This window comes from Cannabis sativa, chromosome X, assembly GCF_029168945.1.
Source record: "Cannabis sativa cultivar Pink pepper isolate KNU-18-1 chromosome X, ASM2916894v1, whole genome shotgun sequence".
NCBI lineage: Eukaryota > Viridiplantae > Streptophyta > Magnoliopsida > Rosales > Cannabaceae > Cannabis > Cannabis sativa.
The window spans coordinates 17,209,411-17,226,683 of NC_083610.1; the positions used below are offsets into that span (position 1 = coordinate 17,209,411).

A 17,273-nucleotide genomic window follows, 5' to 3' on the forward strand; every position below is an offset into this window, starting at 1 on the left:
TATCTATTCTTCACATACTATGCAATTCATAGCAGAAACGCCTTATCACAAGCGTGTGCATATGACCTCACTAGGATCGTAGTTTCAATTCAAGTTTGTCTGATGATTTTTTTTTTCCTCGATTTGAGCACATTCCAAGTCTTACCGGTGCACAGGAGCAAGTTTTAATTAATTTATCATAAATTATATATTTCTGAATTGCAATATGTGTTCACACAACTGCCATAACAAAGCCAGCCGAATATATAGAAGCTGAGATCACACGTGCTCTTAAATAGTAAGAGCAGAAAGTATCTCCTTCAGATGACACAGTACAGTTTAAAGACTTAAGGAATTGAAAAACTTTCACTTATATAGGTTTTTACATAGCAATAATGCTGTTACTATACTGGTTCCCTTAATGATAATAATGCTTCATAAACATATTTTGTGCAAACGTGTGCACGGGCAGGGCTCCAACAATAAGAGCTGTATTCACATTAAAATTTTCAAAATATATCATGGAGCATATAATTAATACACGAGATAAACATATTAACTAAAACAGATGGTCTAAGATATTATATATGTTAATATAAGAAATGAGTTGGAGAAATGGGTGGGCAGGGAGCACGGCACAGACATCGCTACACTGTATATGTCCAAATCTGAATATCATGTGTTGATTTAGAAGATGCTTCACGTCTTCCTCACCTAATGATTTTAATATAAATACATATGAAGTAGATGGCAGAGAAAGCAAGGAAAAATTTGCAACAACTTATCACATTCAAAACTTCTAGCCAAAAATCTCTTACTCAAGAAGAAAAAATGGCTGCCTTAAAATCCAACCTCCATGTCCGCTCAAACAGCTTGCCATCCAAATCACACCCTGTTATCGAAGAGTGCAGTGGCCATTTGTTGAGAATAGGATGTTCTGATGCAACTTCATCATCATCTTCCATTGCTCACCAGCTCAGTGTTCTTGAGGATTTGCATATTTGTGTTGAGAAATTGCTTCAGCTACCCCTAACACAACAAGCCTTTTCCACAGGCCACCAAGAGAAATGGGTTGATGAATTAGTGGATGGATCCCTTAGACTCTTGGACTTGTGCAGTGCAGCCAAAGATGCAGTCTTGCACACAAAGGAATGCGCACGAGATATTCAATCAACCATGCGTAGAAAAGTTAGTCTTGAGAATGAGATTAAGAAATACTCAGCCTCAAGGAAAGTAGTGAAAAAGGCAATCCAAAAGGCCTTGAAAAGTTTGAAAGGTGTTGAATCAAAATACTTAGCCTCTACTTCCACCAAAGATAGTGAAACTGCAGCTTTGGTTAATGTTTTGAGAGAGGTGGAGGGTGTCACTCTTGCAGCATTTGAGTCTTTGTTGTCCTTTATTTCTGGACCGAAGACACAGTCTAAGCTTGGTGGCTGGTCTCTAGTTTCCAAGCTCGTGCAAAGCAAAAGAGTTGGCTGCGACGAAGATGTTGTAAATGAATTCGCAAGGGTGGACGCTGTCCTTTTAACTCAGGAGACAAACAAAGCTGACCAAGCTATGCTAGAGCTGAAAAATCTCGAGATGTGCGTTCAAGACTTTGAACAAATGCTAGAATCCTTGTTCAGACGTTTAATCAAAACCAGAGTTTCCTTTCTCAACATCCTCAACAACTAATCTTAGAAGATCATATGTATATTTGTCCACCATGGACATCCAAAATTTTGATAGCATAGATGAAATATGTTCACATACACTTGTAAATGCTAGGATATACATGTATATTGGCAGTAATTTCAAAAGATTCATTTTGTCCATTTGATGCTCTCTATATCTCTACTTTTTTTTGGTGAAGCATTTATTACACGAGTACTGAAAGTAGTATTTCTACCATGGCTACCGTAAAAATAAAATTATCAATCAAACCAAAAACAAAAACGATAGGCTTACTTATCAAAATAATTTAATTGCAGCTTGTTTGATGTCACATGGGACTTGAGCAATAATTATTAACGTTTAATTATCTTGCATTTACTTACCAAATATCTCTTGTCTCTTGTGGAGATATGTAGATCCGGATAGGTTGTTCACTGCCTCTTTCTTGTTTGCAACTCTACTGAAATATATATTCGTATTTATATTAATCCTTTGCAAATTTTAAATAAATAAGACTAACCGTGTAAAGATTCTAGTTGTCTATGAAATATAAATATTGGTTTAATTAAAATTCACATGCTTGATGCAATGGAACTTACAATGCTGTCTTATTTAGAAGAGACCAATGGAATCCTCAGCAAGCTTTCTCACCAATTTAAAAGTATTTGAAAACACAACCAGCTCTATCATAATATCTCTTGTCTCATTCGGAGCTCTATTGATCCAGATAGAATGGTCATCGCTTCATTCTGAAAAAGGTTGTGTTCAATGCACTCGTGCAATACAGATATATTAATTATATAAACTAAGTATTTGGTAACAAGGGCATTGCATATGTGCCTATTATACAAACTTCAATAACAAGATCCGGACATAGTGGTTGGGAGACATAGCATCATCATCCTCAACAATATGTTTACACCAAAATCATACTATCATGTTAGCCTTACTGTACATGTGTGTGGAGAGGATGAGATTCCTTCGGTCTCCCTTATGACTTTTTGCCTATATAAATAGATGGTAGATGCCAATGAAAAATCAATCAAATTTTAGATCAACATTCAACAGCTCTCAATCTCTTCTCCATATTTTTACAGGAAAAGAAAAATGGCAGCTTATCACGTTCGATCCAACAGTTTCCCCTCTAAACAACATCCTCTCATTTCCGAGTTTGATGGCATATTGAGGTCTTCTGCAGAAGCCTCATCTTCAACATCAATAACCTCAAAACTAAACGGTCTTCAAGATCTCCATGATTGTGTTGACAAGTTGCTTTTGCTACCTCTTAACCAGCAAGCGTTGTCCAAAGAGCATAACGAGAAAAGTCTAAATGAGATTTTGGATGGATCCCTAAGACTCTTGGATATTTGCAACACAGCCAAGGATGCCTTGTTGCTAACAAAGGAATCAACGCAAGAACTTCAATCAATTTTGCGTAGAAGACGCAGTGGAGAAATGGAATTAACAAGTGAGATTAAGAAATTCTTATCCTCTAGAAAAATGATGAAGAAAATGCTCCGCAAGGCCTTGGAAAACAAAAGCAATTTCAGCTCCCTCAAGAAGGAGCAATTGAGCAGTGAAACTGTAAGCATGTTGAGAGAGGTAGAATCAATAGCGTTTGCTGTTTTCGAATCATTGCTTTCATTCATCTCTGGGCCAAAGTCAAGCAACAGCTGGTCATTGGTTACCAAGATGATGAACACCAAAAGAGTGGGTGCAGAGGATGCTAATGAATCGAATGAATTCACAAGTGCTGATGCAGCGTTGAACTTGCTCATCACTGCTAAGAAGGTCAAGAAATCAGATAGCAGCCTAGAAGAGAATGTACAAAAGCAGCTTCAAAACTTGGAGTTGTGCATTGAAGACCTCGAACAAGGAGTTGAGAGCCTTTACAGGCGTTTGATCAAAACAAGAGTTTCTCTACTCAACATCCTCACTCACTAGATCATTACAATATCTTAGATTTGTATCATATATATAGGAATACAAATGTACATGTTTACAAGATATACATCGCATACTTTTTGCGAAAACCAAATTATTAAATACTTTTCTCATATATCTTCTTTGTTTACATTACTTATTTCCAGCCAGCTATTCAAAAATTATATTACTTATTTCTAAGTTCTGACATTTGAAACAATTCAAATTCAAAGTTTAATATCATAATTAAAATCAAGGCAAATTATTTTTAAATTTTAACATTTTTAAGGTAATGTGGACATTGTCCCACGTAGAATAAATGATAGAGAATTTAGTCATGTATAAAAACATGGGTTGCTCTATTCATTGCCCATTATTTTTGAGATGGAATATTTTCAGTTGTTAATTTTAAAATCAGTGTTAAAAATAAGAGAATTTTGGAAGACCCCGCGTGTTATTAGTTAAGAACTAAGCAACATTTTTTTTATAGACTAGTCAACATAATATTAAATTAATATAGTATCTAATTTTTTGTTTTCATATTTTTGAATAAGAGGTATGAATGATTAAAAATTACAATCTAATTTTGAAAAGTAATAAATATGAGTCTGTCATCCCTTCTTTTTATGCTTTTTTGAACTTTATAAATACACAATACAATTTTGTATATAATTTATATATTTGTTTAATTAAAGATTACAAATAATAATATATAATAATAATAAAAAAAAAGTTTTAGCATTACACAATCAACAATGTTTGAATGTGTTTTTGAATGAAAGGTAGCAAAATATTACATAGAATAGTGTCGAATATTCAGCTATTGCATTGTTGTTAATTGATCATTAATAGATTATACATATCGACTATTACTATCTCTAAAAAACTATTTATATATCATAATTTTAAAATTAATTATTATTATATAATATAATATGCACAATTTTGATTTAATTAATTAATATAATATATATAGTTTTACTTTAATTAATTAGTTAATCTATTATCATTATCATTATCAAAATTAATTAATATCAAAATAATTTTCCTCACTTTAATTAATCTATTTAATTTACTTGTTAAAGGAAAGTAAACAAGTTTTCTTATATTAATTCTTATTAGTTTATAGGAAACTACTTTGATGTAATTTTTCCTTATAAATAGTGGAATCATTTACACGAAATTAAAGAGAGATACAAAGAATCATAAATTCAAGAGAGAAATACTCAAAAATCACTATAAGAGCTTCCAAGAGAGATCAATAACTTCTGGCATCTCTTCTCACAAGTCAATACAAGGAAAAAAAAGTAGGCTATTACCATATCATCACAAGATCAAACTTCTATAAAAATCTCGATATTTTCTTTGCTTTATTTTGATCATTTTTATCATTATTATTATTTAATTATTTCAAATCACTTTAATTGACTCATTGTCATTGGTTTAAAACAAAATTAACATAAAAATATGGAAAATAGCTTGGAAGTTAAATATCCCTTACAAAGTGCATCAACTTATTTGGCGTGCTCTTAGTGGTTGTTTGGCTACTAAAGTGTAACTAGCAACTAAACATGTTTTACTTGAACATCGTTGCCCTTTGTGCCATCAAGATGCAGAGGCTATTTTTCAGCTTCTTGTTCTTTGTCCCTTTGCCAAGTCTTGCTAGCAGCGATCGCTGCTGAGCTTTGGTGGTGTTGTTGGTGCCTATTTCTGGGACTAATTTGGACGAATTTTGCAATACCAATCGGCATCAGGGCAAAAACATTTGGCCATGGTTCTTTGGGGAATTTTGCATGCTCAAAATGAAGTGATTTAGCAGAATTACTTCAACAACATAAGTTATTCTGTTGGCAAGAGTGGTCCTTATAATCAATAAAAAAATGCTCATCAAAGGAGATTGGGGTCTTTATTTGTTCCTAACGGGTCAGATATTAGACTAGAGTATTGGACAAAATCTATTATTGATACGATTAAGGTAAATGTTGATGGAGAAATCTTTTCGCAAGGTAAATATGGGTGGCTGGTGTGGCTTGTAATGACTCCGATCAACTTATTGAAGCTTTTACCGTGTATCGCTTTTGGTTGTGTAGATGCAGCTAGAAAGGGTGGTTTAGAGTGCAGCTCGAAATTGATTCATTGGTTGTTGTTTAGGGTGTCTTCTTCTTTTGGTCAACTTAATTAAGTTGGAATGTAGATCATTATTGGTCTCTTTACTTTTTGTCAACTAATGTTTTGTTAAACATTTTATAAATAAGTTTGTGTATTGTTTTGTTTGCAGCTCTTGTTTGTATCCAGATTATATTTTCAGTGAGAGTTCTGCTCCTCCTAATCTTTAATCTATTGTATTGATTGAAGCTTATTAATTTATGAAGTTATTACTATTTCCTTTAAAAAGAAAATAGCAATATTTAATATAAGAAAGATAAATATGTATATTAAATGTGTGAAATGAAAGTGATAGCACAAAATTAGATTAGGGTTGTTGGAAATTAATGGAAGAGGAGGAAGACATTAAGGTAGTGTTTGGTTGGAGGTAATGAAATGAAATGGGAAGGAAATAATTTTCATTCAATTCTTTTGTTTCCTTTTCACCATTTTGATGGAATGATTATTCTATTTTGAAATAGAAGGAAAGACCATTCTAATGTATTATGAGAAAAAAATTAATAATTTTACATTTTAAATTTTATTCCATTCCTATTCCTATTCTTATTTTAATATTTTTATTCATCCTAACCAAATGCGACCTAAAATCTTTAAGCTCGTCAATAGGAATGTAAATTCTCGCGAGGAAGAAGCTAGGAGAGCTTTTAGAGAGATATTAAAAAATATAAAAGAGAAAATGGCATGAAAATCGAGAAATTCTTATTGAAGTAATCCAAAAATTTTCAAATTTTAAAAACTTCCTTTCTAATTACATATGTTTATTTTATTTATTTTTTTAAAAAAAATCCTATTTATGTAAAGTTTTATAAAGAATTCAAGATTTATGAAAGGGAAATTTTATTTACAGCTCAAAAATTTCTAAAGGCACCCTATTTTAATAACTTTTATTTTATTTAAAATTAATATCTTTAATTATATTAATTTTTTTTAACTTTTTTTTTCCAATTCATATTCTTAAAAAATAGGGAAAAAAATAGAAAAATACAAAAAAGGAAAAAAAATTACAAAAATACTGTGGGCCGGCCCATTAAACATTTATACAGTCCACATACAAATATTTACAAAAATACCACATTCACTAAGCCTTCAGCTGTACAGAGCGAACCATGAAGGTGAAAATACCGCGATCGTTTCAAAACTGCAAAACAACCAAAATGAAACCAAAACGATAAAAATACAACTATTAATTCTGGCGAAATCAACTAGAAAAGAAGACCTGCAATGATCTAAACAGAAAATGACGAAAAAAAATCAGAAAAACTGTGAAGAAACTGAAATTACACATTTGTTTTCTATTTTATTCGATCAAAATAACTCCCCTAATATCAAAATCTATATTCATGAAATGTAGATCTGTAACAAACAGATCTGGAGCTCCCACCAAATTCAAAACAATGTATGATGTGAAAAATTTAAAAAAAAAACCTCATGAATAATACATCTACGTTATATACAGTTGCATTTTGATTGATTACTGGTTTCCAATATATATATTTTTTTAGAAACACAATAAGAAGAGTAAATTCGAATTAAGGTACAACCAGTTACGTATAAGTCAGTTTATTTTTTGTTTTGGTTGCCTTATAGTTGCATTATCGTTTTATGTTAGTTTATATATTATGTAGGAATTTAATTTGACGGGGACTAAGAAATAGTAGTTATACATAGTAAGTTTTGTGCAAAATAGTTGCATATTAGTTTTATAATGAAATAACATATGCAAGTAGCAAAACTATAATAAAACTACAAAACAACTGTATACAAACTAAAATACAGGAAAAACTCTTTGAACATCAACATCCATTATATATCTCATTGTTACCCATTGATGATATAAAAATGGACAGGAAACAACTAGACAAAAAATATATTAAAAAAAATACATACAGAAGGTGTTTACACTATTAAAAAACTATGAAAAAACTATTACAAAATGAGAAATAATCAAATGAAGAAACTGAAATGAAAAACAATAAAACATCTCGAAAAACAAAAACAGAAAAAAAAAACAATATAAAACAGAAATTAAGACTAAACAAACAAAAATAAAAAACTCATAAAAAGAACAAAAAAATTAAACTAAAAAAATAGAAGCCCTAAAAAACCAAACAAAACTAAAAGAAATGTTAAAATGAAAAACTTAAAATAGTAAAATCGATAAACACAAAACACACTAATGTCAAATACGAAAAAAATTTCAAAAAGGGGGGAAACGAAAAAGAAACCGAAAACAAACCTGAGATCGAAGACCAACTCCATCTTAATCATTTTTTGAGCATTATCTTGATGAATTTTTTCCTGGGCAGCAACCTTTGATTTTTTTTAGGAGGAGCTTGCTCACGTTTCGACAGTTGAGAAGCAAAATCGGAGTCATCGTCTTATTCCTATTAGCTACAGATTTCAACCCAATTTTAGAACTTTTCTTTGGCAAAGGGGGAGGAGAAGAGTTGGAGATTTTATTTAAAAAAAAAAAAAAACTGAAAAGAAATTGAAAATAATAAAAAAAAAGGAAGAAGAGAAAAAGATAAGTGAATGATGTAAGGTGTGTTTGATGTGTAAGTGGTATAATTGTAATAAAAGAAAGAGGAAAGGTAAAAATGATGATGTAAGCGTGTAGGGGTTTTTTTGTAATAAATTGAATAAATTAGATTTTTGATGTAAAATTTTCTAAAAAATATACCTATCAAATAAAATTAAATTATATTTTAAATATTATGGCAAAAAAATTAAAATAAAAAATTATATGAAATTTTTTTAGAAAAAAATAAAAAAATATATACATGAGTTAGAAAAAATTATGAAAATGAAACCAAAATAAGTATTGAAATTAACATAAAATAATGTGAAGAAAAAATTTTAAAAAAATATTAAGAATACTTTTTAAAAATTATTTAAGTTTATATATTTTTTTTAATAATGTAAGTGTATTTATAACTTATAAGTTTATAAGTTTATGGGGGTGCAAATACAACTCCTATGAAAAAATAAAATGACAAAAACCAAATGGCATTTGTCGTAGGGTTGGTGATGAGCTTTAAATGACAGTAGCCCAGTAGAGGCGGCGGCCCAAATCATGGCTATGAGGTGCAACTCTTTTATAACAGTCAGCAACGTGTCTTCACGCGAGCGTTTCACGCCTTATTATTTTCCTTTTTCGTTGAAAACCACTCCTTATATTTTATTTATTTAATTTTTAAAAAAAAATTGGGATGGATAATTCCAACTTAAAACCTGAGAAAAAAAATGTGTAGCCACTACATTTATTTTTGTTATTTTAAAGGAACTTTATACTTTCAGTTGTCATACGTACATAGATTTTATCATTTTTTTTAAGAAAGTTAATAATAATGGGAAAGAAAACAATACAATTAATCAAGTCATTTTCATCATCCCTAATCACTATAAATTATCTGAGATGAGGCGGTGATGAGTCTTGTGACGTTGGATTAGAATAGATCTAGTCAATTTTGCCCGCTTATAAAATATGTATCCGTATCCATTATCCATATATCCAAGCTAGCCAGGGGCGGACCCACATTGTAGCGAGGGGGGGGCAGTCGCCCCCCTGAAAAAAAAAATCGAGAAAAAAATGTATATGTATTTTACTTAGTTACAACATATATTTGTATTAAAAGATGATATTTATAGACATAATAGTAACCTTGGTGTAATGGTTAAGGTAGTTGGTAAATAGGTTAGATGTGAAAGGTTCAAATCCCACTAACTACACTTTATATTTTTTTTAAAAATTTATTTATGCCCCCCCTCACTTTAAATTCTGAGTCCGCCACTGAAGCTAGCTAGCCACTCAAGCAAGGTAACGTTTTAGCTTGGTACACTTGTAAAAGGATATTTGGTTGGAATATTTCTAATGATGGACACGGTCCAAATGCAAGGCATCATAAAAAGCATAAGCTACGTACGTAAAAAATTTCTACTCTCTCATGGGGCACTATCTAGCTTTGTACTATGGATTCACCTTTAAACCTTATAGTTGAAAAAAGTCATATAAATATATGATCCTATAATATGTTTTATGATTTTGTCCCGTGATGTACTTTTACTTTTACGGAATGTATTCCGTGGTACATTATATGAGTCTCAGGGTACATTAAATGAGTGTCAGGGTACGTTTTTACTTTTTAACCCTAATTACCCCTAGATCAATCTCAGCCGTTAGATCAAATAACTCTCTTATCTGATGGCTGTCGTACATCACGGATTACAATCCGTGAAAGTACAATAACGGGACAAAATCATATCCATATGTTTATATATAATAAATGCAATTATATATGTCTGTCCAAACAAAGCAGGTAATCTTCTAAACAATATTTCTCCCTTAATTTCTAAAAGCATATCCTACTTTTTCCTTATTTTAACTCTTTCACATAATATCATTTTAATATTAAACAGAATATATATTTTAGAGACTTCGATCTTTCTTAAATATTTCTATCAAATAAAGCATATTTTTATGGGAAAGATCTCATCACATCATTATATATATTAAGTTGAAGTTACGTGCAATTGCACGTATATTTTAGTTCTCTTTTTTAAATATTATAATTTATAATTTTTATAATATATAATATTATTGATAATTTTTTTTTTGAAAGGATTGATAATTTTAGTGTACTTTTTAAAATTTTTAAGTAAACAAACCATCTCATTTTAAAAAGAAATTAATATATAATATAAAAGAAAAAGAAAAACAGTGTGTAAAGTTTAAAAAATAAACTCTTCATTTTTGTTTATAATTTAAGATAATTATAAGAGGTGTTTCTAATCTTGTATTGCTTTAGTGACTAATTTTATTAGTATAATGAAACAATAATTAATAAATAATAGTAAATATTCCAATAAGATAATTGTCTTTAACTCATTTCATTTTCATGAAATTCGCTAAGTACATAGACTCAAGAATTAATAGTCCTGTTATGTGAAAATATTGTGCAAATTAAAGAAATAATTATCATATCAGTAGTCAATCAAAGAATGTATTTTCACCTGTAACCCCTAAAGAAAACAATGAGTAAAAAAATAACAAAGTGAAGGTAAGGATAAGAGCATCAACAAAAAGAAAGGGGACTGATATCTTTCAGGAAGCTTTAAAGAGATATGCTCATATCTTTATCATTTTGCTGCTACAAATCTTATGAGACAAATCACTCAATTAAATTAGGATCGGAAGGTACAAAATAATTCTTTAATGTAAAAAAGTTTTAGCTTCAAAATATTAGATCAATGGGTTTAACCAATAGTAGGTGTAAGATAAAAAATATAATTTTTTTAATTTAAAAAGAGATTATTAATATTTAAAAGATTGTTTAATTTTTGGGTTTAATTATTGGGTTTATTTGTTAACGGGAGATCAAACCTAATCGTTAAATTTAACAGAATATTCTTTTTATATATAAAGATATATATATATATATATGCTAATTAGTTCAATAACCAAATATTATATACATGATAATCCGGGACAAACTAAGTTGTAGAGTTTGTGGCGGTTTAATCTTTTTAATTTTTGTTTCACTTGTATATATACTATTGAAGTTTAAATTTTTGCGCTAAAATTCTCTAAACAACTTAACTGGTAGTAAATTTAAGATTACATATAGTTAAGTGTCATTATGGACTGTTTATATATAACGTCATGTTTATATTGGTACACCTAATATTTTTATTTAAAAATTATTTTCAAAAATTATTTTGCAACTAAATTAAATTATAAAAAATAAAAACTAAATCATTTTTAAAAAAATAAAAAATATTATAAATTTTAAAATAATTTTTACATTTTTTTAATAATAATATTAAGTATACTTATATAAATATGATACATGTATAAAAATGTACATATAAACAATCTATATTAACAAATAATTGTAAAAAATAAATGAAATTTTAAATTTATTACCAATTTAAGAAGATTTTTTTCACTAAATTGAATTTAAAAAATTAAATGAAAGTGGAGTGATAGTTCAGAATATTTAACAGTTAAAAGAAAAACTCATATAATAATGGTATTGGTAGCTATCATAATTATGAACATGCGGTTAAATTGTCTTATGCACAGTAGAAGCCGCCTCGCCACATCTTGGACTTTTTAAACACCATATTTTGAGAGGAGAAATGCTAAAAGGTATTAGTGGTGTCTAACACCCTCTTACGTGTCAATATCGTTATTGGTCTAATTAAGTATCGGGTCTCATATAATTTAATATAATAGTTTTTAGGGAGTATCGCTAGTCAATCGCAATGCGACAATGTGGAGAAGGTGGTAATAACAATGCTCTTTTGGGAGAGTACTCAATAATTTCTTTATTTATTTAATTTCACAATTCGGTACTACATTTTCTGAAAGAAAAGAGCAATTGGTACTTAGATAAGATGAGAATTATGGAAAAGGGGCTCACCAAACAACCCCATGTGACTTAAATAATCCAGAGGACTTTAGACTTGAATTTATTTATTTAATAAATAATAAAAAATTAAACCAAAACCAAAGGTTCACTCTTCCACATATCTGTCTCACTCTACATATATATATAAACAAGCACCCCCTACTCAAAGATCAACCAAATTAAATACCAAGAAAGGCTATTTATATATATAGTACAAGATAGAGATGAAGATTTGGGCATTGACAATTGTGTCCCTGCTGTTGTTGACCATAGAAGGAGGGTCAGCAGAGCAATGTGGAAGACAAGCTGGGGGTGCTCTGTGCCCAGGGGGGCTGTGCTGCAGCGAATTTGGGTGGTGTGGCGACACATCCGAATACTGCAACGATAAATGCCAAAGCCAATGCGGATCAAGTCCTGGGGGTGGGGGCCTTGGTGGTCTAATTTCAAGGGCCACTTTTGATAATATGCTTAAGCATCGTAACGATGGTGCTTGTCCTGCTAGAAACTTTTACACTTACGACGCTTTCATCTCTGCTGCTAAAGCTTTTCCTGGCTTCGGCACCACTGGTGATGATGCAACTAAGAAAAGGGAGATCGCTGCTTTCTTAGCCCAAACTTCCCACGAAACTACAGGTCAGTTTAATTATTAAATTATAACAATGTTCTAAACAGAGATAAGATACTGCTAGTTTATGAACTAGAACACATTAATTTGATCGGTCCTATACATGAATATCTATCTACACGGGCTAGCTATATGGAACCAACACAAGAGAGTCATCTCACTTGAAATTAAAATCGATCTTAACTTATTTGGAAGTTTTCCCTAAATAATTTTTTTCCCCTTTTATGCAAATATTTTTTTTGGGTCAAATAATATTAAGTAAAGTTATAATTTGGTGTAATAGTAATTAAAATCATTTTAAAGTTTAATTGGTCAGGACAAAACTCTATACTTTAATTTTCTTAGACTAAGCAAAATACATATTTGTTTTTTGAGATTTCATATCCTATACCTTAATTAAAATGTAATTTTTAGGATTTGAATTAGCAAATAAAGTTAAAATATAAAATGTCATTTTATTATGGAAAGTACTTGCACCCTATAATTTTTTTTTAATTACTTTATCTAATTTTTGTTTTAATTTTTTTATCTTAATATTTAAAATTTATTTTATTTTTATTTAATAGGTATATTTTTTTTTAAGAATATGATAATAAATTTTTTTTAAAAAAAAAAAATTAGTATAAATTAAAAATAATTTTTTTTACAAAAAAAAATTAGAAATTTTTTAAAATGAAGTATTTTTATAAGAATTTATAGAGTGAGCATTATGTATTATAGCATCACCCTGTGTATGTAGATATTATGTAAATATATTGATCAATGATGATGTTATGTTATATATATAGGTGGATGGCCAACGGCACCAGATGGCCCACATTCTTGGGGATACTGCTTCGTGAGGGAGCGAAATCCACCAAGCGATTACTGTAGATCTGACGCTACTTACCCTTGTGCTCCCGGAAGGCAATACTATGGCCGTGGTCCAATGCAACTTTCATGGTAATACCAATAATTTCCATAAATGAAATTTAGAAACTAATTTATTCTTAAATCAAGTGATCGATCAACTAACTCATCCTTCAATTTTTAATATGCAAGTAATTAAGTGTCATGTTGGTATGGTTTAGTTTAATTAAATTAAAACTAATTAAACAGGAACTACAACTACGGACAATGTGGAAGAGCCATTGGAGTGGACCTACTCAACAATCCAGACCTTGTAGCTACGGACCCTGTAATTTCTTTCAAGGCAGCAATCTGGTTCTGGATGACCCCACAGTCACCGAAGCCATCCTGCCATGACGTCATCACCGGGAGATGGAATCCCTCCGGGGCTGATCAGGCCGCCGGTAGAGTCCCCGGTTACGGTGTGACGACGAACATCATCAACGGCGGGCTTGAGTGCGGGAAAGGCCGGAACGATCAGGTGGAAGACCGAATTGGGTTCTTTAAGAGGTACTGTGATATATTCCGGATTGGGTACGGAAATAATTTGGACTGTTACAACCAAAGGCCTTGGGGAAATGGACTCTTCCAGCTGGATGCGGTCATGTAATTAATACGACTTGTCGTAATAATATGAGAGGAAAACTTTTCTTGTCAATTGTGGGTTAATTAGCTTCCCTTGCGTATAATCTCACTGTCGTTTTGGTTATATATTTATATATATATGATCATCATGCATATGTTGTAATCTTTTGTATGGTGCTTCTGTGCATGCGTAGAATAATGACTGAGTTTTCCTTAATAAACAAAGATTAATGTCGAAATTAGATCATTAATTATCATGTCTTTTACATTATTTCCTAAATACGTACAACATCATGTCACAAAAGTGGTCTCTGGAATATAATTAAGAGCATCTCCAAGGAGCACACTAAATTTGGTGTTACACTATCACCAAATTTAGTGTCAAAAAGTATTACCACTCCAACCACAACACCAAAAATTACACTAAAAAAATATTCCTTATTATTATATTATTTTTTTAATAAAATTAAAAAAATTAATATCATATTAATTAACTAAAATCACAACAATGTACCCCTCTAAATGAAAAAGTGATGCATACAACACACAGTTTAAATTTTATTTTCGGCCTGTTAAATTTCTCTGATTTTTTGAAATTTTGCAAGCTATATTTAATAATTATAATGTACACGACTATGAAATAATAATAGACTAAAAAAGTGTCTTGAATGCTAAAATAGATAGGAATATATCAGTGCACCACTTTTAAAAAGATACATTATTTTTGGCGTGTTAAATTTTTCTAAATTTTTCAAAATTTTACAAAATGTCTTAAATAATTATAATATGCACAACTATAAAAATGTTAGACTAAAAAAATTTGTGAGGTACTGAAACAAAAATTTAATAAATAAATCAAATAATATAAATATTATTTAAAAAAAAAAAAACATATACCGTGGTCTACAGAGCACGGCTGTAGCATTAACCTCAAAATGCTGTGTTGAATGGTGCCTCCTTGGAACAAAAAGGAACGGCATTTATATAAAATGTCGCTTCCTTGAAGAAGCTCTAAGAGATACTAGCCGTGATCCTGTTATTATATCCTATTAAGGGGGGCCCTCCTTTGGTTCCCATAGCCATGATCCTGGTATTATGAGGACAACAATAAAAAAAGGCCAAATGTCAATTAATAAGTACTGCTACCTACACAGTACTTCTTAATTTATTTAATTTACCTATTTTTTTTTTATTAATTAAGCGTTTATATATTATAATAAATAATCTAGAATTCGAACTCAAGACTTCCAATACAATACCATTCTCCTATAATTAACTTAAGCTAGCCTCAAATTATTTAATTTAATTTCCACACTCAAAACTTAAAAATTAGTACTCTTGGTATACATCATATGACATCATTAAAAAAATTAATGTTATATTTGTTTGTCTTTTTTTCTTTTTTTTCATGTTTTTGTCTTTACAATAAAAATTAATGTTATATAAAAATAAAAAGAAACGACTTAAAATTTGCATGAGTTGATATTGAAATATATACATATCTTTATTAATTTCAAATGCTAAAATTTTAATTTTTTTATTATTATATATATTTGCAAGAACGATTAGAGATATGTAAACATTATATTATATTTAGTAGGAAAAAAAAAAGATTTTTTGATATATATTTACATCAATTTTTAGTATTATACTCTAATGCACATTTGTAAAACTAATATAATTGTTTTTTTTTATGAATAATTGTTAATTATTATTTTACAATTTTTTTCTTACAAATTTATTTTTTTTTTGAATATTTTTCTACAACTTTTGTGAGGTTTTTTTTTTTTGTGATTTTTTTTATTATTAATTGGCAGTAAAACCCTCAAAATTTTTATTTTAATTTCACTTAACCCCAAAACCCAAATTTGGGCGGTAAAACCCCCAAAACTACGATTCTGTTAGCAATTTAACACTTCCGTCCAAATTTAGCTGTTAACTGCCAGGTTAGCTTGTCCACGTGGACACAATATACACGTGGCACAATTTTATTGGTCCACGTAAAAATTATTTAAAAAAAATTAAAAAATTAAAATAAAATTAATTTAAAATTAAAAAAAATTATAAATAAAAAAAAATAATTTTTCTTTTTTTTTTCTTTCTTTTTTTCCTTTCTTTCTGTTTCTTTTTCTTTTTCTTTTTTTTTTTCCTTTTCTGGTGAAATGAAATCTCTCTCTCTCTCTCTCTCTCTCTCTCTCTCTCTCTCTCTCTCTCTCTCTCTCTCTCTCTCTCTATCCAGGTACCTAACCCACGGCGCCGTCGCCGACGACCACCGTGCCAGGCGCACGCCGTTGCTGAGGCTCCCCCGACCCAGGTATGTCGATCGCCTCTCTCTCTCTCTCTCAGCCCTCTTCTCTTTCTTTCTCTCTCAGCCCTCTTCTCTGTCTCTCTCTCATCCCTCTTCTCTCTCTCTCGATGATGATGCAGGTCCAGGTCCACCGTCGACGAGGACCACTGAGCCATTGGCCGTTGACGAGGACACCGAGCCATTGGCCGAGGACCACCGAGCCCTATTCTCTTTCTCTCTCTGTCTGCCCGATACCCCTCTCTCTCTCATTTAGGGTTTTCCATAATTTTTCTTTGCAATCTTGTTAATAGATCTGTGTATAAATGTTCTTTTTGGGTATTATATAATTTTAATTTTTCAGATTTGTGTATAAATCTTATTTGATTGTTTGGATATGAGTTGTGGAGTTGTGTTTGAGTTGGGGTGGAGTTGGTGGTAGTTGTGGTTGTTTGGATATAAATAACAGGTTAAGGTGGTGGTGGATGCTGGTGGTGTCGTGGTCATGATGATATTTTTGAAGAGGAGTGATGGTGGTGGTTAAGTCTGTAATGAAGAAAGAGAGAGAGAGAGAGAGAGAGAGAGAGAGAGAGATCAAAGTAGTTACAGAGAAAGACAGAAAAAAAAAAGAATAGAAAGAAAAAAGAAAGAGAAAGAAAAGAAAAAGAATTTTTTTTTATATATTTTTTTTAATTTTAAATTAATTTTATTTAAATTTTTTATTTTTTTTAAATAATTTTTTACGTAGACCAATAAAATT

The 17,273-nt window shown here is 30.3% G+C and overlaps 3 protein-coding genes across 3 annotated transcripts; all 3 read left to right on the forward strand.

Moving 5' to 3' along the window:
* Positions 1-211: 211 nt before the first annotated feature.
* Positions 212-1,936, forward strand: LOC115716616 (uncharacterized). The gene has a single exon (XM_030645453.2). It carries the CDS (start codon positions 727-729, stop codon positions 1,651-1,653), a length of 927 nt encoding a protein of 308 aa, XP_030501313.2. The 5' UTR covers positions 212-726; the 3' UTR covers positions 1,654-1,936.
* Positions 1,937-2,527: 591 nt separating this feature from the next.
* Positions 2,528-3,691, forward strand: LOC115716606 (uncharacterized). The gene has a single exon (XM_030645441.2). It carries the CDS (start codon positions 2,740-2,742, stop codon positions 3,574-3,576), a length of 837 nt encoding a protein of 278 aa, XP_030501301.2. The 5' UTR covers positions 2,528-2,739; the 3' UTR covers positions 3,577-3,691.
* An 8,508-nt stretch (positions 3,692-12,199) lies between these two features.
* Positions 12,200-14,486, forward strand: LOC115702336 (endochitinase). The gene is made up of 3 exons (XM_030629797.2): positions 12,200-12,764; positions 13,545-13,698; positions 13,855-14,486. Exons 1-3 carry the CDS (start codon positions 12,356-12,358, stop codon positions 14,252-14,254), a joined length of 963 nt encoding a protein of 320 aa, XP_030485657.2. The 5' UTR covers positions 12,200-12,355; the 3' UTR covers positions 14,255-14,486.
* The last annotated feature ends 2,787 nt before the right edge of the window (positions 14,487-17,273 follow it).

Excerpts from the sequence above, each read along its gene's own strand:
- LOC115716616 (XM_030645453.2), top strand. The coding sequence starts at position 727 with ATGGCAGAGAAAGCAAGGAAAAATTTGCAACAACTTATCACATTCAAA.
- LOC115716606 (XM_030645441.2), top strand. The coding sequence starts at position 2,740 with ATGGCAGCTTATCACGTTCGATCCAACAGTTTCCCCTCTAAACAACAT.
- LOC115702336 (XM_030629797.2), top strand. The coding sequence starts at position 12,356 with ATGAAGATTTGGGCATTGACAATTGTGTCCCTGCTGTTGTTGACCATA. Across the intron at positions 12,765-13,544 it reads AACTTCCCACGAAACTACAG|GTGGATGGCCAACGGCACCA; the intron begins GTCAGTTTAATT and ends TTATATATATAG. Across the intron at positions 13,699-13,854 it reads GGTCCAATGCAACTTTCATG|GAACTACAACTACGGACAAT; the intron begins GTAATACCAATA and ends CTAATTAAACAG.